Source organism: Eretmochelys imbricata, chromosome 3 (assembly GCF_965152235.1).
Source record: "Eretmochelys imbricata isolate rEreImb1 chromosome 3, rEreImb1.hap1, whole genome shotgun sequence".
In the NCBI taxonomy this organism is placed as follows: domain Eukaryota; kingdom Metazoa; phylum Chordata; order Testudines; family Cheloniidae; genus Eretmochelys; species Eretmochelys imbricata.
The window spans coordinates 26,419,890-26,444,260 of record NC_135574.1 but is presented as its reverse complement, the minus strand read 5'-3'; the positions used below and the strand labels follow the sequence as shown (position 1 = coordinate 26,444,260).

The following is a 24,371-nucleotide window of genomic DNA, read 5'->3' as shown; positions in this document are numbered from 1 at the left end:
TATCTTGGTTATTTACAAACACTAATGAGTTTATCTTCACAACACTCCTGTGAGGTGAGGTGGTTTTATTATCGTCACCATTTTCACGTGGAGAAGCGAAGCACAGAGATTAAAGCCAAAAGTGTCACCTAATTTTTGGTTTCCACTTTGAGAAACCTATGCCTAAGTTTTCAGAATTCTTAGCATTTTATAGTATTTACTACATTCAGAACACAGCTCCTATTAACTTTAGTTGTATTGTGAACAGTCAACACTTCTGCAAGTCAGATGGCAAATGTTTCAAGTTAGGCAGCGAAAAAATTTGGAACGCAGAGCAGCCACCTAGGAAGTTTTGTTTCAGTTACAGTATTTGCCCAGCATCATATAGAAACTCCGTGGCTAAGGCAAGGCAAGAATCCAATTATCCAGGGCAGCATTCACTGTCTTTACCACATGACCATCCTTTCTCCTCCTGTAGTCCTTTGCCTCTTTCACTATACACTTTCCAACTCCTGCAAAAAAAAAAAAAAAAAAAAAAAAAAAAAGTAGGGGTCCCCTACAGTCAACAGTCTCGTTCATGGCACAACTCTGATTCATTCCCACTGTGCACTGAATGAGGCAGGTGTCTTGTGGAAAAAAACAACATGTGATCATCTACTTAAAACTGCAGCATAGTCTAAGTAGGCAGAAACAGAATCACCCTGAGAAAATATTTACAGAGAAACAATCAGTATACATAAGGTCTCTCGTAAGACCTTAAAGGTTGGGGACACATTTCTAGCACCATATGTTATCTTCCCTGAAAGTCTCCACACCCTTTTTAAGATGACCTAAAATAATTCCAAAGAAAGAAATTGCAAAAATTAAATTTTCAAAAAGCCTCCCATTTTTACATTGCACAATGGCCATTGTCAGAAGACAGGATACTGGGCTAGATGGACCTTTGGTCTGACCCACTATGGACATTCTTATGACCCAATCTTGAAAACTTTCACAGTAAGTAAATGGGACCATTCCCATGTGTAAATGTTTGCTGGACCACTGAGATTAGTTATTGCCTTTCCGTCAATTGTTTCTAGAATCTTTAATAAAGTGGATTCACCTTGAAAAATGTTTTCCAATTTGATTAGAAATTATGCTTACTGACCTGCAAAAGGAATTCTAATCAACAAAAATGTTTCAGTTTACTATCAAACTTTCAAGGAAAGAAAGACAATTTAATAAAATTAGAGGTGCAATATAAAGGTTAATTGGCTCAAAATATATTGTACTTCATCCTGCATCTAAAAACATAGCCCAGCCTCAAGGACCAAAGGAACACTATATTTTATGCATTTCAACAGTCAGGGTAGATTTTTATTCGTGTTTTCTAATGATTAATGCATTTCCCCTGTATGTCAGAAGCTATGAAAAATAACTAGGGCTATCAAGTAATGAAAAAAATGTTGATTAATCGTGCGATTAAATAAATTAATCACAATTAATCACACTTTTAATAACAGAATACCATTTGTTTAAATGTTTTTGGATGTTTTCTACATTTTCAAATATATTGATTTCAATTACAACACGGAACACAAAGTGTAGAGTGCTCCCTTTATTTTTTATTACAAATATTTGTGCTGTAAAAAACAAAATAAATAGCATTTTTCAATTCACCTCATACAAGTACTGTAATGCAATCTTTTTATCATTAAAGTTGAACTTACAAATGTACAAAAAAACTGCATTCAAAAATAAAACTATGTTAAACTTTAAAGCCTACAAGTCCACTCAGTCCTACTTGTTCAGCCAATCACTCAGACAAAGAAGTTTGTTTACATTTGCAGGAGATAATGATACCTGAAAGTGAAAACAGGTGTTTGCATAGCAGGGTTATACCCAGCGTCGCAAGATATTTACATGCCAGATGCACTAAAGATTCACATGTCCCTGCATGCTTCAACCACCCTTCCAGAGGACGTGCATCCATGCTGATGACAAGTTCTGCCCGATAACAATCCAAAGCAGTGCAGACTAACATGTTCATTTTCGTCATCTAAAACAGACGCCACCAGCAGAAGGCTGATTTTCTTTTTTGGTGGTTTGGGTTCTGTAATTTCCATCATCAGAGTGCTGCTGTTTTAAGATTTCTGAAAGCATGCTCCACACCTCATCCCTTTCGAATTTTGGAAGGCATTTCAGATTCTTAAACCTTGGGTCGACTGGTGTAGCTATGGAAATCTCACATTGGTACCTTCTTTGCATTTTGTCAAATCTGCAGTGTAAGTGCCCCTAAAACGAACATGTGCTGGGTCATCATCTGAGACTCCATAACATGAAATATATGGCAGAATGTGGGAAAAACAGAGCAGGAGACATACTATTCTCCTCCAAGGAGTTCAGTCCAAAATGTAATTAATACATTATTTTTTAAAACGAGCGTCATCAGCATGGAAGCATGTCCTCCAGAATGGTGGCCAAAGCATGAAGGGGCATACGATTGTTTAGCATATCTGGCATATAAATACCTTGCAATGCCAGCTATAAAAGTGCCATGCAAACGCCTGTTCTCACTTTCAGGTGACATAAATAAGAAGCCAGCAAGCAGCATTATCTCCCGTAAATGTAAACAAACTTGTTTGTCTTAGCGATTGGCTGAACAAGAATTAGTACTGAATGGACTTGTAGGCTCTAAAGTTTTGCATTGTTTTGTTTTTGAGTGCAGTTATTTAACAAAAGAAAAATCTACATTTGTAAGTTGCACTTTCACAATAAAAGAAATTGCATTATGGTACTTGTGTGAGGTGAACTGAAAAATATTATTTCTTTTGTTTATCATTTTTACAGTGAAAATATCTGTAATAAAAATAATATAAAGTGAACACTGTACACCTTGTATTCTGTATTGTAACTGAAATCAATATGTTTGAAAATGTGGAAAAACATCCAAAAATATTTAATAAATTTCAATTGGTATTCTATTGTTTAACCGTGCGACTAAAACTGCAAGTAATTGCAATTAATTTTTTTAATCGTGTTAGTTAACTGTGATTAATCGACAGCCCTAAAAATAACATTGCACCATTAGCTCATTTAGGCCCCAATTCTGCAATAAACTCTGTTTGTGGAAATCCCTGTATAAGCATAGTTGATCACTGGCTCAGGGCCGTTATTTGCCATTATATCTAGGTCCTCCCCAGACTTGCTGCTTTTTACACATGAAGTTACTCAGTTTGCATCTGTACTGTTTTCTCTCTCCTTCCCTAATTATTCATATTTTAATTTAACATTGCATGTGGTTGACTGTTCAGCTTCACCAACAGCATATTGCCCACCTGACCTCTGAGTCGTTAATTGGCAATATCACAATTTCCAGTGACTGTTCATTTAACAGATGTCTTGAAAAAAGCAGTAGGTGCAAATGAACTTAGTAAATAAAAATACAGTTTTATGGGAATGTTCTAATTTCTGCTTCTCAATTCATGGATACTAAGAACGCTCTTTGCTCAATTATTTCCCAAATAAAACGTTTCCATGAAGTATCAGTAAATCACGAAGTGTTTGAACTGTATCTATGTTGAGCTGAAAATATTTTCAACAAATAGTCAGTTTTAAGCAGGGGGCAAAGGAATTACAAAAATTGGCATGATTTTATACGTGTGTGTATGTATAATTTTACACACACAGGATTTGAAAACACAACATAATAAATACAAGGAATAACTTCAGAGCCAAAATGCAACCTCTGTGATGGAAGACAGACGGATGGACAACTGACAGCACAAAGTGAGGGAAAGAACAGAAAAAGAAGAGACGGAAAATTTGTCCCCAAGGATACAAGGGCAAGCCGCTATTCACTGACCACAGAAAAGGGCCAAGGTTTCTCTAGTGGTCTACGCAGAACAAACAGAACTCCAACAAATTACAATTTTCCAACCTGTGAATTTGAAATAATGCTTAACCAAATTGTGCTGTGATATCTACTCATGACAAGCTCTGTAAACACACCAAGTATTTTATGCCCTCCTGTCAAGGTTCCTTCCCCACTCTGAATGCTAGGGTACAGATGTGGGGACCTGCATGAAAACCTCCTAAGCTTATCTTTACCAGCTTAGGTCAAAACTTCCCCAAGGTACAAAATATTCCACCCTTTGTCCTTGGATTGGCCGCTACCACCACCAAACAAATACTGGTTACTGGGGAAGAGCTGTTTGGAAACGTCTTTCCCCACAAATACTTCCCAAAACCTTGCACCCCACTTCCTGAACAAGGTTTGGTAAAAAGCCTCACCAATTTGCACAGGTGACTACAGACCCAAACCCTTGGATCTGAGAACAATGAAAAAGCATTCAGTTTTCTTACAAGAAGACTTTTAATAGAAAGAGGAGTAAATAGAAGTAAAGAAATCCCCTCTGTAAAATCAGGATGGTAGATACCTTACAGGGGAATTAGATTCAAAGCATAGAGAATCCCTCGAGGCAAAACCTTAAGTTACAAAAAAGATACACAGACAGAAATAGTTATTCTATTCAGCACAATTCTTTTCTCAGCCATTTAAAGAAATTATAACCTAACACATACCTAGCTAGATTACTCACTAAAAGTTCTAAGACTCCATTCCTGGTCTATGCCCAACAAAAACAGCATATAGACAGAGAGAGACCCTTTGTTTCTCTCCCTCCTCCCAGCTTTTGAAAGTATCTTGTCTCCTCATTGGTCATTTTGGTCAGGTGCCAGCGAGGTTACCTTTAGCTTCTTAACCCTTTACAGGTGAGAGGAGTTTTCCTCTGGCCAGGAGGGATTTTAAAGGGGTTTACCCTTCCCTTTATATTTATGACACCCCCTCTTCCTTCCCCAATGTGACTTCAGTGAGAGATGAGGACACTCAGCACCTCCAAAGGTTAAAGCCAGAGATTACTTAACAGGGCAAGCAATGAAATACAAAGGAGGGAGGGAGGGAGACGCAAAGATTTTAAAGGGGTTTACCCTTCCCTTTATATTTATGACACCTCCCCACTCAGTTCATATTGCAGATGTATCAAGCCCGGCCAGAGCTTTAATAGGAAATCATTTCATTTGCATCACACACTGTTTACTTGACAAAGGGCCTGGTTTTCATAAGGGCAGCTCCCACTGAGTCCTTTGGTTTGTGAGCACTTAATGTTTCTGGAGATCAGGCCCAAAGTAAATTACACAATGAATACTTCTCCCTAACAACCTTCTGTATGTTTTGTAAAAGTAAAAACCTAATCAATATTTGTTAATGGTATAAAAAGGACAGATGTAAAAAAAAAAAAAAAAAACCCTAAAACCATAGGTGCTAGAACTAGGAGTGCTGGGGGGGGGGGGGGGTAGCAGCAGCATCCCCTGGCTTGAAGTGATTTCCATTATATACAGGGTTTACAGTTGCATTCAACTGCTTTCAGCACCCAAACATTGCTCCAGCACCTGTGACTGAAACAGCAAACCTGCAAAAGTGAGATGACAAACTGGAGGGGACTCACTTCTCCCTCTCACTGAATGCAGCATTCAGGGGCACGCTACAGGTGTTTTGTCCCTGCCCTGGCTGCTCGTTATAGATTTATGATCCGCTGCATGTAAGGGTGGCCTCGGCAGCTTGTAGCTTGGAGAGAAGAAATCCCCTCACTCAGGATTCACGTTACGTCTTGGGCTCATGTTGTCCGGCTGAAGGGTTTTGCTGCGTGTCTACAAGTTTCATCCGTGCAAGGTGCCCCAACGTGAGCCAGAGCCCCCCCACCACGCCCCGCTATGCGCGGGGGGGGGGGGGACCCTGCCATTCACACGCCCCTTTTCCCTCCCCCCGGCAGGGCTCTACGTGGCCATCCTCCCCCCCGCCCCCACCTGCGGTCATTCCCAGCCGGCGCGGGGAGGACTGACCTGCACCTCGGTCTCCGGCGGCCACTCGGTGTTGATGAGCAGGTCGTAGAGGATGTTCTCCTCCTCTTCCCCACTGACATCGGCGGCCGCCTCCACCTCCTCCTCCCAGCTCCCCCAGGTAGCGGCCATGCTCAGCCCGGACCCGGATCGCAGCTGCAGCCACTACGGCGCCCGGCAGCGGACAAACCTCCTCCCAGCGGGCGGGGGGAGGAAGAGAGAGGTGTTTAACCCTTTTCGCTCTGCTGCTGTCTGCGTAGAGCAAGCTGGGCTCATCCTAAAGCCTTTTGCTCTGCAGAGAGATGGGGCCAAAATGCTTTCCAAAGGTCCCAGCATGGCCAGGTCCTTAAAGGTTTCTCTAGGGAGCTGTCTTTTAATAGTAACCAACCTGTGAATTTGAAATAATGCTTAAAGTTAAGGGTCTGAATACCTTTCAGGAGCTTGGCCTCAGGCCCCAGTGGATCAGCATTGCTTTGCTTAGGCACAGAGGTCTACCACCTCCATGGTCATGTTACAGGATCAGCACCCTAGAACGCAAAATCATTGGGACAGGTAGCATTAGTTTAGGAGCAAAACACAAATAAGTTAATAAACAGTAATTTAAAAAAAAATTGTGTGTATAGTATTTTTCAGTAATGAAGACTTCTTAGGACAGAAAGAAAATCAGATCACACCTCACTGCTAATCTTATTTTCTATTTTTAGCATGATTTTAATAACCTTTTTTTAATTTGTAGTTAGCGGTGTGGTCTAGTTTTAGATACTGACAAAACTGTGAAATTACAAGACCTAGCACTCTATGCTGTTAGACAGCTTGTGTTAAACATTAAGGAAATAGTATCATTTGAGAAGAAATTACTACTGATTAATCATTGTTTATTTTGCTGAATATTTTTTAGGTGAATTATGTTTAGCAAGGTAAAACGGTAACATCAGCAGTGCATCAGTCCAATGTTCACAGTTTCCAGGAACTATATGAAGTTCACAGTAAATTTCTCCTTCAGAGCTACAGGCTCCAATCTGTCAAGGAGCTCTGCAAGGGCTTCACATGGGCACTGCATCTTTTTAAAAATAATTGCATTAGTATCATATTTTATTACCCAAAAGCAAGGCAGAACATGATGATTTATTACCCAAAAGCAAGGCAGAACATGATGATGAACCCCTTCCTGCTTCTCCACGTGGGCACCAATGATACTGCCAAGAATGACCTTGAGCGGATCACTGCGGACTACGTGGCTCTGGGAAGAAGGATAAAGGAGTTTGAGGCGCAGGTGGTGTTCTCGTCCATCCTCCCCGTGGAAGGAAAAGGCCTGGGTAGGGACCGTCGAATCGTGGAAGTCAACGAATGGCTACGCAGGTGGTGTCGGAGAGAAGGCTTTGGATTCTTTGACCATGGGATGGTGTTCCATGAAGGAGGAGTGCTGGGCAGAGATGGGCTCCACCTTACGAAGAGAGGGAAGAGCATCTTTGCGAGCAGGCTGGCTAACCTAGTGAGGAGGGCTTTAAACTAGGTTCACCGGGGGGAAGGAGACCAAAGCCCTGAGGTAAGTGGGAAAGCGAGATACCGGGAGGAAGCACAGGCAGGAATGTCTGTGAGGGAAGAGCTCCTGCCTCATACTGAGAATGAGGGGCGATCAGCAGTTTATCTCAAGTGCTTATATACGAATGCACAAAGCCTTGGAAACAAGCAGGGAGAACTGGAGGTCCTGGTGATGTCAAGGAATTATGACGTGATTGGAATAATAGAGACGTGGTGGAATAACTCACATGACTGGAGTACTGTCATGGATGGTTATAAACTGTTCAGGAAGGACAGGCAGGGCAGAAAAGGTGGGGGAGTAGTACTGTATGTAAGGGAGCAGTATGATTGCTCAGAGCTCCGGTACGAAACTGCAGAAAAACCTGAGTGTCTCTGGATTAAGTTTAGAAGTGTGAGCAACAAGAGTGATGTAGTGGTGGGAGTCTGCTATAGACCACCAGACCAGGGGGATGAGGTGGATGAGGCTTTCTTTCGGCAGCTCGCAGAAGCTACTAGATCGCACGCCCTGGTTCTCATGGGTGACTTTAATTTTCCTGATATCTGCTGGGAGAGCAATACAGTGGTGCATAGACAATCCAGGAAGATTTTGGAAAGCGTAGGGGACAATTTCCTGGTGCAAGTGCTAGAGGAGCCAACTGGGGGGGAGCTTTTCTTGACCTGCTGCTCACAAACCGAGAAGAATTAGTAGGGGAAGCAAAAGTGGATGGGAATCTGGGAGGCAGTGACCATGAGTTGGTTGAGTTCAGGATCCTGACACAGGGAAGAAAGGTAAGCAGCAGGATACGGACCCTGGACTTCAGGAAAGCAGACTTCGACTCCCTCAGGGAACGGATGGCCAGGATCCCCTGGGGGACTAACATGAAGGGGAAAGGAGTCCAGGAGAGCTGGCTGTATTTCAAGGAATTCCTGTTGAGGTTACAGGGACAAACCATCCCGATGTGTCGAAAGAATAGTAAATATGGCAGGCGACCAGATTGGCTTAATGGTGAAATCCTAGCGGATCTTAAACATAAAAAAGAAGCTTACAAGAAGTGGAAGGTTGGACATATGACCAGGGAAGAGTATAAAAATATTGCTCGGGCATGTAGGAATGAAATCAGGAGGGCCCAATCGCACCTGGAGCTGCAGCTAGCGAGAGATGTCAAGAGTAACAAGAAAGGTTTCTTCAGGTATGATGGCAACAAGAAGAAAGCCAAGGAAAGTGTGGGCCCCTTAATAAATGAGGGAGGCAACCTAGTGACAGAGGATGTGGAAAAAGCTAATGTACTCAATGCTTTTTTTGCCTCTGTCTTCATGAACAAGGTCAGCTCCCAGACTGCTGCGCTGGGCATCACAACATGGGGAATAGATGGCCAGCCCTCTGTGGAGAAAGAGGTGGTTAGGGACTATTTAGAAAAGCTGGAAGTGCACAAGTCCATGGGGCCGGACGAGTTGCATCCGAGAGTGCTAAAGGAATTGGCGGCTGTGATTGCAGAGCCATTGGCCATTATCTTTGAAAACTCGTGGCGAACGGGGGAAGTCCTGGATGACTGGAAAAAGGCTAATGTAGTGCCAATTTTTTAAAAAGGGAAGAAGGAGGATCCTGGGAACTACAGGCCAGTCAGCCTCGCCTCAGTCCCCGGAAAAATCATGGAGCAGGTCCTCAAAGAATCAATCCTGAAGCAGTTACATGAGAGGAAAGTGATGAGGAACAGTCAGCATGGATTCACCAAGGGAAGGTCATGTCTGACTAATCTAATCGCCTTCTGTGATGAGATTACTGGTTCTGTGGATGAAGGGAAAGCAGTGGATGTATTGTTTCTTGATTTTAGCAAAGGTTTTGACACGGTCTCCCACAGTATTCTTGTCAGCAAGTTAAAGAAGTATGGGCTGGATGAATGTGCTATAAGGTGGGTAGAAAGTTGGCTAGATTGTCGGGCTCAACGGGTAGTGATAAATGGCTCTATGTCTAGTTGGCAGCCGGTGTCAAGTGGAGTGCCCCAGGGGTTGGTCCTGGGGCCGGTTTTGTTCAATATCTTCATAAATGATCTGGAGGATGGTGTGGATTGCACTCTCAGCAAATTTGCGGATGATACTAAACTGGGAGGAGTGGTAGATACGCTGGAGGGCAGGGATAGGATACAGAGGGACCTAGACAAATTGGAGGATTGGGCCAAAAGAAATCTGATGAGGTTCAATAAGGATAAGTGCAGGGTCCTGCACTTAGGACAGAAGAACCCAATGCACCGCTACAGACTAGGGACCGAATGGCTAGGCAGCAGTTCTGCGGAAAAGGACCTAGGGGTGACAGTGGACGAGAAGCTGGAGATGAGTCAGCAGTGTGCCCTTGTTGCCAAGAAGGCCAATGGCATTTTGGGATGTATAAGTAGGGGCATTGCGAGAAGGATGTGGATAAATTGGAGAGAGTCCAGCGACGGGCAACAAAAATGATTAGGGGTCTAGAACACATGACTTATGAGGAGAGGCTGAGGGAACTGGGATTGTTTAGTCTGCAGAAGAGAAGAATGAGGGGGGATTTGATAGCTGCTTTCAACTACCTGAGAGGTGGTTCCAGAGAGGATGGTTCTAGACTATTCTCAGTGGTAGAAGATGACAGGACAAGGAGTAATGGTCTCAAGTTGCAGTGGGGGAGGTTTAGGTTGGATATTAGGAAAAACTTTTTCACTAGGAGGGTGGTGAAACCCTGGAATGTGTTACCAAGGGAGGTGGTAGAATCTCCTTCCTTAGAAGTTTTTAAGGTCAGGCTTGACAAAGCCCTGGCTGGGATGATTTAATTGGGGATTGGTCCTGCTTTGAGCAGGGGGTTGGACTAGATGACCTCCTGAGGTCCCTTCCAACCCTGATATTCTATGATTCTATGATTCTATGATGAAGAAGAAGATAGATTAGATAAAAAATGAGCTAACCACTGTAATGTACATGTTCAAAATAAGAGAAACCAGAAAATCGTTATCATCATATAAACAAACTATATTAAATTGAACTGATCTGAATATAACTGCAAAAATATAACAGAGATTAAACTGAGATTAAACCTATATACCATAGCCCTTGGTTACTATTAAAAGACAGCTCCCAAAAAGGACCAAAAATAATACCAATGATGATATAAATACATTAAAGTACTAAAATACTTATTGCATTAGTTCTAATATAATACCTCCCATCTCATATGTCATCAGCATAAGTCAGTAATAGTCAGTATGCCCCAAATGGTAACACACTTGGACAGAAGGCTCTGAACTCAATTCCCATGACAGGAATTAGTATAGCCACCATTCATGCTACAATGCAGTAGTAGGAGATCCTGCATTGTTACAGATGCTGTCCTTCAGATGAGATCTAAATCAACGTGCCTTCTTTCTCTCTCTGGGGACAGTCCCAATGGAAGTTAAAGTGCAACACTTTAACAACAGTAGGGAATTACCATGATGCTCTGCTCTCATGCTCTCTCTTCCATAAACTAGCTTATAATGGGCTAAATTCACCACTAATGTAAACTGGTGGAGTGGAGTTATACTTGTTTTCTTCCCAGTCTGGGGTTAATCTTATACATACAGTGCCAAATCCAGAGGTTTTCACTCTTGTCAATTGTAGTTTGCTTGAATAATGGCTGACTAGAAACTGAATACATTTGTGTAAAAATTGAATAAGGACTTCAGTAACATGTTACTAAAAACAAGTTAGAATTCCATATGTGTAAAAAAAGATACTTTCTAATAAACATGCTGTTATATTAAAGATTAAATAACTATGAAACCAGACTACACCAGTCCAGTTGTCTAGAGGTGACAATCATAAAATCATAGATATCAGGGTTGGAAGGGACCTCAGGAGGTCATTTAGTCCAACCCCCTGCTCAAAGCAGGACCAATCCCCAACTAAATCATCCCAGACAGGGCTTTGTCAAGCCTGACCTTAAAAAATTCTAAGGAAGGAGATTCCACCACCTCCCTAGGTAACACATTCCAGTGTTTCACCACCCTCCTAGTGAAAAAGTTTTTCCTAATATCCAACCTAAACCTCCCCCACTGCAACTTGAGCCCATTACTCCTCATTCTGTCATCTGCTACCACTGAGAACAGTCTAGATCCGTCCTCTTTGGAACCCTCTTTCAGGTAGTTGAAAGCAGCTATCAAATCCCCCTCATTCTTCTCTTCCGCAGAGTAAACAATCCCAGTTCCCTCAGCCTCTCCTCATAAGTATAATAATAGTAATAACTGTATAATTTAAAGACAAAATACTCATTGTAAACAGATAGTTTGGGTTTAGGTTCAGGTAAAGAGTTCAATTTCAGATTTGGGTTAGATGAGCAGTATTACTAATTCTCTACATTTTATTGCAATTTTTGTTATATTTGGTATTTTTTCTTAAAACCCCAGCTCCCAGAATTGTGTGCTTATGTGAGAATCTCATCTTTAATTTGAGTGATAAAGGTATGATTCTAGCCCTCATGGTTATGGGAAAAAAACTGAAAATTTGATCTGAATGTATCCTAACGGATAAAAAACAAAGGGCAAATAAAAAGTGTGACAGATAATACAACTTCCTCCAATATCTTTGGAAGACCATATTATAGTATGTATGGTTTATGTATTATTTTGGGCTGCGATTGTATGTAACCCCTCCAGGGGGGAGATGTGACAGATGTGAGACCTGGGACTTCAAAAGACTATATTAAAAATGTGCCAGACAAGCAGGGTGACCGGGTGTCCAGTTTTTGACCAGAATACCCAGTCAAAAAGGGACCCTGACAGCTCTGTCAGCACCGCTGACTAGGACGTTAAAATCCCGGTCGGCAGTGTGGCAGGGCTAAGGCAAACTAGTCCCCTACCTGTCCTGGGGCACCGCACTGCACCCTTGAAGCAGCCAGCCAGTCTGGCTCCTAGGCGGGGGGCACACAAGACTCCATGCACTGCCCGAGTACCAGCTCCACACTCCCATTGGCCGCTTTCCGGCCAATGGGAGCTGGGGGGGGGAGGGCAGTGCCTGCAAGCGAGAGCAGCACATGCCGCAGAGCCTCCTTCCCTTGCCACCTAGGAGCTGGGCCTGCTGGCCACTTCCAGGGTGCAGCACAGAGCCAGGACAGGCAGGCAGCCTGCCTTAGCCCCACTGCACCACTGACTGGGAGCCACCCAAGGTAAGGCTGTGCCCCAAACCCAAGCCCGAACCCTTGCCCCAGCTCTGAGCCCCCACAAACCCGGAGCCGCCTCCTGCACCCCAAACCCTTCATCCCTGGCTCCACCCCAGAGCCCGTATCGTCTCCTGTAACCCAACCCTGAGCCCCCCAAAACCAGAGCCCCCTCTTGCATATGAGAACCTGCACCCCCATTTAGAGTCCTCACCCTCTCCCGCACCCCAACCCCCCGCCCCAGGCCATGGAAAGTGAGTGAGGGTGAGCAAGAGCAAGCCACCGAGGGAGGGGGAATGTAGTGAGTGGGGGCAGGGCCTCGGAGAAGGGGCAGGGCTAGGGTGTTGGGGTTTGTGAGATTAGAAAGTTGGCAATCCCAGGACAATAAGTGTTAAGTGGATTTCCTAGGGAATCCCTAGGGAGAGGACAATGCAAATTCCCCAACTCCAGTTACCCCAAAACCCACCCTTTAGAAGCTATGCCCTGAGGTAAGAGTGACTGTCTGCTGATTAGCTGTTACAGAAGACCAAGATCAAATGCCTGAGCTGTATAAAGAAATGGCTGATCTGCCCAGCCTTCATTCTGGTTTTGGATCTAAGGGCTTATCTTGGATCTAAGGGTTTATCTGTGAGAGAGCTCTCCCAGCGCTCTAAAAAAACCATCTCCAGGAGGGGCGTAGCTACCAGCGCTGGGAGTGCAGCTACCAGCGTTGGTGCACTGTCCACACTGGCGTTTTACAGCCCTGAAACTTGCTGTGCTCAGGGGGGTGTTTTTTCACTCCCCTGAGCGAAAAATTTTCAGCACTGTCTGAGTGGTTGGCTGAACACATAGGACTGAGTGGACTTGTAGGCTCTACAGTTTTACATAGTTTTATTTTTGAATGCAGTTTTTTTGTACATGTGTAAGTTCAACTTCAAGAAGGACACTCACTCTAGGCTTCCAAGTCATCATCTCTCTTGGGCAGAGACTGGTGTCTTGCTCCCTCCTAACAGGGATTTTAAGGCAGTGCAGATGCTTGCTGTACACTGTGATAACCGCTGCAAAACAGACTGCCTAAAAAGACAAGTGATGAGACCTATGGTCTGTAGTTATCAGTTACCACACAGATTCTTCTAAGCAAGCACATTTATTCTTAAGATAAAAATTTTACGGAGAAAACATAATAAAACAATAATAAAATCTATCTACATGTATGCTATAAAGGTTACTAGTAGTCACCCCCAACTCCAACCTAGGGCTCTGGTAGGTTTTAGTCTTTCAAAACTCACAGCTGGGTTTCCCCCTTAGTTATGAGTTCATTAGGTCTAGAGTGAGTGCCCTTCTTGGAGCACAGAGTGCAGCTACCCTAAAATTGTGGCAAAAAGAACCAGTTTTCCAAATTAATAATTTCAGATTTGGGAGCCTGACTCTTCAGTTTTGAACTCTTGGTGTGGGCAACACTGAGTCTGAATGAGGGTTCAGAACTTGGGCTCTGTTTGGTTTATGGTCTCAGGCTTACCAGCCGATTTAAAATTCACGTAATGGTCAGGGTTTGGTTAGTCTCCGTTTGGGTTCGGATTAGGTGCAGGGTTCGTGGTCAATCGGGACTGGTCGGGGGGTCAGTTGGGGCTTGTCCGGGGATTAGAGGGGTTGGAGTCAGTCAGGGCAGGTCGGCTCGGGGTCAGACAGGACAGGGTACAGGGTGAGGATCCAGACCAGGAACTCCGCTTCGGAGTTGGTCGGTAGCCAGCGATCCGGGTTACAACTCAAGCCACTGGCTCGCTCAGGGAGCGGGCTCGGATCGGGCTCGGGGTTTGGGCCATGGCTGGAGTCCCAGGTCACGGTTCAGGACAGACACTCGGTTAGGCTTGTGTCGGGGCTCAGGTCGGACTCAGCGCAGGCCGGGTGATTTCCGCAGCCGGAACCGGTGCGGTCTGGCCGCGGAGCAGCCCGGAGGGATAAGGCGTGGGGACCGGCTCTACGCGCTCTGGGCAGCGGGCCGCAAGGGCAGGAGTCTGCGTGGCGCCGAGATGGCGGCTTTCTCTGGTATGGGGCACCGGGGCTGGGGTTGGCCGGCGGTTGCGCAGGCAGCGGGTGCGGCAGGAGCTGCTGCTCGGGGAGTGGAGAGGCGGGCTCACCGTGGGCGAGCTGGAGCCAAGGGCCCAGCCCGGAGGCTCCGATGGGGAGCAGCAGACTCCCTTGTAATGCCCGGTCTGTCGTTACATGGTCCCCAAGGGAGCCGGGCGTAGGTGTCCCCGAGCAGGCAGGATCTGCCCTGGCTCAGGCCCGTCGCGCAGGGGCCTCGGGCAGCCCGCTTTCCTCGCCACGCTTAGTCCGAGGGGCTGGTGTAGGTCACAGGCCGAGGAGGGCTTGGGTTCTTACGGGGGTAACAGCTTGCGGTGAGGAGGTAAGAAAAACAATGAAAGTCGGTGTCAGTAACCGCAGCCTGTAGGAAATTGCTGCCCCTCGCCGTGGGGTTGAGGATGGCGAGCTTTCTTCCCTCACAGGGGTCATAAGGGCCTAGGCCAAGCTGGCTGCAGTTGCGTGTAATAATCATTATATAATTTGACTTGTTATAAATTAGTGTTAATTAAATTAAGGGGGTAGCTTTTGATATAGCAGTAGAAGGGCTGTGGGTTTTTCAAGTAGGTGCTCACTATAAGAGGTTATACCATTTAAATATTTGTCAGATCCCCTTCATCCCCCTTGACTTCAGTGTTCTGTAAGTGGTGTTTAATGATAACTGAATTGCGCACGACAGTGGACTGCGGCTATTTTTTTATTTTATACTGGCAGGCGTCCACCCCTGGTCTGAGTACTCTTCTAATACATTCAAATAACATAATTGTGTGGAATCTTAACATATGTTTATGCTGACAGATGAAAATTATCAAGGAAAACAAATCGTAGTCACAAGAAGACTTCTGATATTTGGTACTTTAGTTATACTCTCACTGCAGAGATTTACTGTAGACCCCTTCAGACTCTCCTGTAATGCTAACTGTATCTTTGGACACCATTGAATAAATCAGAGATTCTTCTCCATATCATGAAGTTTTCATAACTTTAATCCAGGAATTAGATATAATGATACAAAGAGGAGGCCAAAATTTCATGACTTTATGGTGAGAGTTTAGCTGGAAAAATCATCTCTTTTTTGAGAAGGGAGGGACCTACCATTGCTTTTGTGAAACCTCATTACCTGAGACTGTCACATTGTTTATGTGGTCTTCAATTATTAGAGTTAAACTAGATACAATCATGATAGTGCTTTGGTACAGCTAAGCATAGCCATTCCTTGCTAGGAGTTTGCACATCTTTCTTGAGTATTGTAGTTTGCCTCACAATTCTTTAAATCCGGCATCAAGTTTTGCATTTATGAGCAGGCAACATGAAAATATAGTTAGAATTTCAAATTGAGTGTGTTTTATTTAACTGTTCAGGAAATTAAGGTCATTCCTTTTACTGTTCAAAAAGAAATGTAGAATATTTAACTTTTTCTTAAATAGAAGTACCTTGGTTTAAAAGGACACTAGCAACTTAAACATAGCACTAAGATATGAAAGTGGCTTACTCATATGTCACAGTGGTGCTGAGATGCAACAATGATTAGAATAGTTTTAAAACTTGGTGTTGAGGGGAGGGAGGTTTTTTGGCTGCTTACATGTCATGGTTGGGTCAATGCTTGCCTACTGTGAACGCCCAATTAGCCAGGCCCCTCCCTTCAGATAACTGTTTATTCCTCTGATTCTTAGCCTTCGAAAATTTGGGCACATTTCATGTTTAGATATAATAGAATTAAGTGCAGAGCAATTGCATGCAGAGAGGTGGGTCAGAAGCTGAATAATCAGCTTGACAACGTGATGCAATCAATGAGTTTGGTTAGATCTTTGCACCTCATTCACCTTATTGAACTGCATGAGGGAAAGTAATGGAGTCCATCCATCAACTTATGAGTGTGCCCTGTTCACTGTGCATAACTCATAACCACCAGACACAGAAGTTGGTGTGTCTTCTGATAGTTTTCTTTTAAAATCCTCTGTAGCAGAATTGGAAGTGGGCAAAAACTTTTATTTCACACTGACCTATCAGCATTGGTAAACTCATTGCAACTGTGTTCCGGTCTTCAGTCATGCTGGAGTAATGAGAGTTTGGGACGTGATAGGAAACAGACCTTTCTGTTTGTGTTGCAGAAATGTTTTCATTTTGGGAGTGTTACTGTAAAAATACTTAAATGGGACCTCTGTTAGTTTACATTTAATTGGACAAAGCCACTGTAGAGTGATGTGATATCGTGCTTCCTATTTTATGGCTGAGCGCCCTTCAGTGGCAGTACTCCTAGCCTCTTCCATCTTGGCACTTTTAGTGCTTGCTAAAGGAGGAGTAAAGGTCTAAAGTCTAAAAATCTGATTTCCTATATAATATTGGTAGCTTTGCTCTTTAGAAAATAACTTGCATCTCTGTCGTGGTCCGAGTTGAGATTTTGGAGCATAGAAAAATTCTACCCTCTGCTATGCACATGCAGTTCACATTGATGTCAAGGTGGAGACACACTTGCACATCGAGGGTAAAATTTGGCACTAAAAAGATGGGGGGTAAAGAACTCCGAGTCCCGCCATCTTCACTTGTCAACCGCAACAGAGGAAATGGACAAAGTAACGTATTTCAAGCAAAACATTTTGGTACTAAAGAAGAGACAGTACTGTGACAAAAATATAAAAACACTTTTTTGGAACTGCATGAAGGGTTGCCATTTGAAAATAATGCCATCAGACTTATGATATATCTAATGCATGCATTTGTTTTTCTGATAGAGATGGGTGTTATGCCAGAGATAGCTCAAGCTGTGGAGGAGATGGACTGGCTGTAAGTATGAGTGCTTAGATACCTAATAAGCTGGAGATCTCCATCAAAATTTTGTCTCAGTGATGTGTAATTTAGTTTCTGAAATATCCAGTCTCTCTATTCACTTAACAGCAAAGATACATGTCTTTTCCTTTTTATCCGCATCTTCAGTTGCATCTCTTGTATTCCTTTTAATACGAATGATTGGAAAATCTGATAAATGTAATTGCAGAGCTGATGTTAGCCAGGTTGGGGAAGTCAGGAGTAAGGTCTTGATTGCAGCCAATGTTATGATGCCTTTTCTCTGCAAAAAGCTTTTTTTCCTCCTTACTTTCATTGTACTTATGGTGAGTTTACTGAAGCAGATAACTAGAATATCTTAATCACTGAAGTTAGTGGTTTTCAAACTTGGGTTTCAGATGTTATGCAGGTCATTTGCTAGCTTGTCTCATTCTGCTGCCAATGAAGTTGAATGGTTGGTTGCATAATTGTGGCTTCCCCCTGTTTCCAGCTTCTAGTTCAGTTTTCTTTGAATACATTTCCACTTGTATGGACAAAATTAATACATTGCAGGTTTGAATACTTCAGGACACTGACTAAATTGGTTAATTTGACCTCCTTTTGCAATTACAATCTTCCTGTAAACTGATATGCAAGGGGACTGACATTTTACTCTGTCAGCTCTTGTGTTTCACACTGAGGGTTTTACAGTCTTCCCACAGATATTCAAGCTGAGTCTATCCCGTTGATTCTAGGAGGTGGTGATGTGCTTATGGTATGTATGTTAAACTGTTCAGTTTACACAGAAATAAAATTCATGGCCTTACAATTTTAAAATTAAATGTACAGTAGATGGATTATTTACATTTCATTACAAATATTTGCAATTTCATCTTTTTACAGTGTATTTTTAATTTACCTCCTACAACTACGTTAGTGCAATCTCTTTATCGTGAAAGTGTAACTTACAAATGTAGAATTTTTATATAACTGCACTCAAAAACAAAACCTTAATGTAAAACTTCAGAGCCTACAAGTCCACTCAGTCCTACTTCTTGTTCAGCCAATAGCTAAGACAAACACGTTTGTTTACATTTATGGGGGAGAATGCTGCCCATGTCTTATGTTACAGACATAATGAATCATTAGTTTACTAATGTTTTCAGAGCTCTTGCTCTGAAATGGTGAAACAAAAGCAATAATAATGGAGTCATCCTTTATATTGTATTTTGTATCGCCAAAAGGGCACAAAGAATATAGGATTTGTTCTTGTATTTTAGAAATCTAAAGAGAAATAAATTATCTTAAAATGTGTCCTCTTTTAATACACCACTGTTTGGGGTATTTTTTTTTCTTGGGCTTTTAATTTTTTTGTAATTTAAGCATTCCATCCACCATTAAATTGATTAAAATCAAGCTTTGAAGTTATTGCTTAAATTCACACCTCTTTAAAGAATTCGAGTGCTTTAGGACACTATTATTTCTGGATAACTAAAGGAGACTCTCACAAGTAGTATTATTCATCCCGCCCATCTACACAGTCCCTCCTGGGTACCTTTAGTAATATTACATTACACAAATGCAGTGGCTTTCGTTGTACAGGACACGAGAGCACTTCACAAACTGTATGCATGCAGTACAACAATGTTGAAAAACAGACACCTTGAGTGGTGAATGTCCAATGAGCAGAAAAATAGTATGTAGCAGGTTGCATTTCAGTGAAGAGAGAAGCAATTGAACACTTGCAGTAGAGGGAATCTCTTCTTATGGAGTACTTCTTTATCATGTGTTGAAAGACCCTTCTTTTTGAGAACACTTCCATCATAACCAGATCAGTATGTTAAAAATATATATTATGTTTAAAAAACAAAAAAAAACTAGTCAGCAGCTCCTGTAATCAAGGAAAAGCAGAAAGTCTACTGGAAATCTTACTATCAAGATCTAACTTACCTGGAAAGCACTTAACCTATACTGATGTGTCCTATAGAAAAACTTATATTCACTTATTTCACTATTTATTTTAAGTTATTATAAATTTTAAATAATTGGTAAAGTTGTATTATGGAGCAATATAATGTAGCTTCTGAAACTTCTCTTCCGCCCCCCCCAACAGGCTGCAGAAACTGGGAGTGGAAAGACTGGTGTAAGTAAACAGGCTTAATTTGAGTATATAAACTAGAAGTGACCAGGTTTCCAGTTTTCAACTGGAGCACCCAGTCAAAAAGGCACCCTTGGCTGCTCCAGTCAGCACCGCCGACCGGGCCATTAAAAGACCAGTCAGTGGAGCTTCAGCACTAAGGCAGGCTAGTCTCTACCTGTCCTGGCTGGCACCATGCTATGCCCTGGAAGCAGACAGCAGGCCTGGCCCCTAGGCAGGGGCTTGGCACGGGGAGCCTCCTTGCCCCCCTGCTTAGGACCTGGACCTGCTGGCTGTTTCCTGGGCCCGCCTAGCACGGTGCCAGGAAAGGCAGGCAGCCTGCCTTAGTCCCCCAACTGCACTGCTGACCGGGAGCTGCCTGAGGTAAGCCGAGCCCCCTCCCGCACCCTGATCCCCTCATCCCTGGCCCCACCCCAGAGCCTCAACTTGCAACCTCCTCCCCCCACCGCACTCCCTCATCGCCAGCCTGGAGCCCCCTCCCGCACCCTGAAACTCTCATTTCTGGCCCCATCCGAGAGCCTTCACCCTCAGTTAGAGCCCTCACCCCCTCCTGCACTCACTCACTTTCACTGGGCTGTGGCAGGGGGTTGGAGAGCAAGCCACGGAGGGAGGGGGAATGTAGTGAGTGGGGCGAGGGCCTTGGGGAATGGGGGGGCTAGGGTGTTCGGTTTTGTGCAACTAGAAAGGTGACAACCCTAATATAGACTAATACAATTCAGGTGGGCCAGGTGTGTTGGTGTGTTGCAGTGTTTGTTTAATTAAAATTAAACATTTCTATTGACAAATAAAATGGCTTAAAACTAGACTAGGCAGCTTTGATTTTTAAACACCAGAATTAGAAAATCATAACATCTGTCTTTTATGCATAGTGTTTTTGTGGCTTAACATATGATGTATTTCTTCAGTGACAAAAGATCTTTGTATTTTTAGGCTTTCAGCATCCCAGTTATCCAGATTGTTTATGAAACCCTTAAGGACCAGCAGGAAGGCAAAAAGGGGAAAACTACTATCAAAACTGGTGGGGCAGGTAAGTCTGTTCACTTAACTAATCTTGTGTATAATATGTATTTTATATGTACAATATAATCTTGTGCCATTTGAAATGTTGAAACTGAATATACTTCATTCTATTAAGTCCTGTTTAGTTAAAGTACAGCTATTTAAAAAAAAAAAAAGAATTTGGGCATTTATTTAACCAAGGTCTATGTATAGTAAGTTATACAAAATGTAGAGATTTGTAGGGATGACTTTGGAGCTGTCACAATGTGTTCATGTTGCAACAGTTTTCAATCTCCAATTACAGTTTGAGCCCCAGTTGCACTAGGTACAGTTCAAGTGCATTGGGGGGAAAAAAATGGTACTGCTTGAAAGAACTTACTCTAAGAACCAAACCACTGTAATACGTGTGGAAAGGACTTGTAGACCTAACTGCCATAGAATTTTGTTTTAAAACTTGTATTTTTGCAGGTTTAAGTTGGCCATCCAATAAAAAGGGATCTTAGTTTGTACACAAACTATAAAAAAAATATCTTCACAAATAGCTTTATATGTGTGCAGAATAAAGTCAGAAACTTGACTTGTTACAGCTGTCTCCGCAAGGTACACTAGAATATAAATAAAATACAACTAACTGGAATGTTACTTTAACCGATACAAGATATCTGAAAAGTGAATACTCTGCATATACAGCAACAGCATTCAAAATTCCTTATGTTTTTAGAATATTTTCTGTACTGCCAAAACCATGACAAAGCCAGGAGGTTTGTAAGATCTGGGCCTAACAGTTCAAAAACTTATTCTCTGAACTGAAATGCAGTAAGACCATGTACCAAAATACAGTTGACTTACATATTTACACCTTGTAGGTTCTTAATGCTAGCTGGACTGACTGACTGACTGACTATTTATTTATTTATTTTAATAGTACTCAACAAATGGCAGATGAACCCATACGATAGAGGATCAGCTTTTGGTAAGTTGTCTTCTCAATGCTGTAAGAATGAATAACCAATATTTATTAAATTGTAAAATGCAGTCTGTAAATAGAGGTATAAGCTGATTTTGAATGTAACTGAAAATAAGACCTAGGCCTGCATCTTTCACTAGTGTAAGTAGCTTACTGATTTCAGTGGACTACTTAAGGGCTCCAGGGTAGAGTGGGGGCATGTTTCTGAGTATTTTGTGGGTTGGTTTTTATTTTTTATTTATTTTTTATTTTTATCATAGGCTCCTTATTCTCAAACAGATTTACAGAAGGAGCAGGTTGGATATGGTCCATGAGAAACATTCAAAGTTACAATTTAATATGAAGTGCTTCTTTTCAGACCCACAAAAAATGAAAGTTAATATTGGTGTATATTAAGGGGAAACAAATGAAGATCAATAGTTTGTGAAATGTGGACCAACAATACAATGTTATCTTTAAAGGGTTTTTATTTTTATTCATAATACCCCAGGACTAGAAAAAGTTTAGGCTGCCTGTCCTTGAGAGAGTGACTTTTTTCATGAGGAGGGAAGATGTTAAATCTTCCTCTGAAATCAGGATGATGTAGATATCTTCAGTATATCAATTTTATGTAAGTGATGGCTGAGAACTAATTTTTAGTAAGAGTTCATTATCAAGACCAAGGAGGCAGAGTTTAGCACGAAGGACCTTCAGGCAGGGGGTGCTTATGAAATGTGAGTAGAATGGTTGTCCACATTGGATCCACCATATGGCAATTCCAACAGATGAGTTATGCATCCAAGGATCATGTTCACTACTTATAAGCTGGTGAATGTCACGTAAGAGTAGGGAGTTGATATCGTTTCTGAATATGGCATTAGGGATATCATTACTGGAATGCTGTGTTCTGTTCTGGTTTTCACACTTCAAAAAATGATGTTGGAAAAGCTGGAAAGGGTTCAGAAAAGAGAGATGAGAATTAAGGGTTTGGAATCATGCCTATGGTGAGAAACTTTTTTTTTTTTTTTTTAGTTTCATCCAAGAGAAGGTTAAGAGGAGATGTGAAGAGTCAATAAGGGCTATAAGGGCTTGATTTCTGATAGTATATTTTTCTCTTTAATATGGCAAAAAACCAAAGGCACAGCATAATGACTTCCAGTACTTGGAAGATTAATCTAGACACATTCAAACTAGAAATAAGGTGAGAAATTTTAACAGCAAGAGTAATTAACCATTGATATGACTTGCCTAGGAATATGGTGGATTCTCCAGCATTTGAATCCTTTTAGTCAAGACTAGGGCCTGGTCAACACTAGAAAATTAAGTTGGCTTAGCTGCGTCGCTCAGGGGTGCGAAAAATCCCCACTCCTGAGCAACATAGTTAGACTGACCTAATCCAAGTGTAAACAGCACAAGGTCGAAGAATTCTTCCAAACTTCCACCTCTCGGAGGTGGATTACTTACATGAGGGGTCAGCAACCTTTCAGAAGTGGTGTGCCGAGTCTTCATTTATTCACTCTAATTTAAGGTTTCACGTGCCAGTAATACATTTTAACATTTTTAGAAGGTCTCTTTCTATAAGTCTATAATTAAACTATTGTATGTAAAGTAAATAAGGTTTTAAAAATGTTTAAGAAGCTTTATTTAAAATTAAAATGCAGAGCCCCCTGGACCAGTGGCCAGGACCCAGGCAGTGTGAGTGCCACTGAAAATCAGCTCGCTTGCCGCCTTTGGCACATGTGCCATAGGTTGCCTACCCCTGACTTACACCGACAAGAGAATCCCTCCTGTCGGCATAGGTAGTATCTGTGCTGCAGCACAGCTGTAGCATTTTAAGTGTAGTAGACATACCTAGAAAAAGATCCGAGGTAACTTCTGTTTGAACTATGGCTTATTATGGGCTTAATGTGGAGATTACTTGCTGAAGTTCTCTGGCCTGTGTTATGCTAGGTGATCATAATAGTGCATTCTGCTGTACCAATCTATAAATTACTCTTGTTGAAAATTGAAGTGTCAAAGCAACGGTCAGATACACTCCTGGCCATAGCATTTCTCCACATGAGTTCTTTGTAAAAGGCTGAATCAGGTTTCTGTCCATTTTAATAGTGGATTAGCAATGTGAAGAAACTGCAGTGTTTGAACAATTTTTAAGCACTGTGTATTTTTATAAAGCAGCATTAAAGTAGGATACAAACTTTTCACAGTCTGACACTTGCCTTCCATACTGACATTGTCAAATGTCAACTTGATCTCAGTCGAAATGGAGCTGAGTTTCAGTACGAGTTTCATGCTATGCTTGTTGTAGGGCTGACTTTCATGCCTCTGTGACATGAATATATAATTCTGTTGTCCTTTTGTGGTAAGGATTGTGTTGTCTGTGTAGCCATAAATAACGCTGTCACGAGAGAATTCTTGCAGATTGTTAACATGGTACTATCATATGAGTTGTTAGGAAACCAGACAGAAATTCATCACAATTGTAATATAGGATACACTAAAACCGTCCAACCACTAACAGTTTTTGTACCACATACTTGGAGTTGTGTGCACACTTGCTGTATCTCTTCACATCTGAAACATGAACTGCACACAGTATTCCAGATGAGGTCTCACCAGTACCATTATACAAGGCACTGGTGAGACCTCATCTGGAATACCGTGTGCAGTTCTGGTCTCCCATATTTAAGAAGGATGAATTCAAACTGGAACAGGTACAGAAAGGGGCTACTAGGATGATCCAAGGAATGGAAAACCTGTCTTATGAAAGGAGACTCGAGGAGCTTGGCTTGTTCAGCCTAACCAAAAGAAGGTTGAGGGGAGATATGATTGCTCTCTATAAATATATCAGAGAGATAAATACTGGAGAGGGAGAGGAATTACTTAAGCTCAGTACCAATGTGGACACAAGAACAAAT

General features: G+C 42.3%; 2 protein-coding genes across 4 annotated transcripts in view; one reads left to right on the top strand and one right to left on the bottom strand.

Annotated features, from left to right (window-relative positions):
• The window catches only part of NBAS (NBAS subunit of NRZ tethering complex), a 409,249-nt gene extending 403,250 nt beyond the window's left edge, over nt 1-5,999 (bottom strand). For both annotated transcript variants that reach the window (XM_077812510.1, XM_077812511.1), the window contains exon 1: nt 5,860-5,999. In XM_077812510.1, coding sequence (XP_077668636.1) covers nt 5,860-5,988 — 129 coding nt within the window. In that variant the 5' untranslated portion in view covers nt 5,989-5,999. The remainder of the gene's footprint in view (nt 1-5,859) is intronic.
• Nucleotides 6,000-14,469: 8,470 nt separating this feature from the next.
• The window catches only part of DDX1 (DEAD-box helicase 1), a 34,676-nt gene continuing 24,774 nt past the window's right edge, over nt 14,470-24,371 (top strand). Inside the window, exons 1-6 of one of the 2 annotated variants that reach the window (XM_077812508.1) lie at nt 14,470-14,554; nt 17,323-17,374; nt 18,065-18,128; nt 19,467-19,496; nt 20,442-20,538; nt 21,436-21,483. In XM_077812508.1, the coding sequence (XP_077668634.1) occupies nt 14,539-14,554; nt 17,323-17,374; nt 18,065-18,128; nt 19,467-19,496; nt 20,442-20,538; nt 21,436-21,483 (307 nt within the window). In that variant the 5' untranslated portion in view covers nt 14,470-14,538. Of the gene's footprint in view, nt 14,555-17,322; nt 17,375-18,064; nt 18,129-19,466; nt 19,497-20,441; nt 20,539-21,435; nt 21,484-24,371 lie in introns of those variants that run through there. The other variant, XM_077812509.1, reaches the window with a different exon arrangement.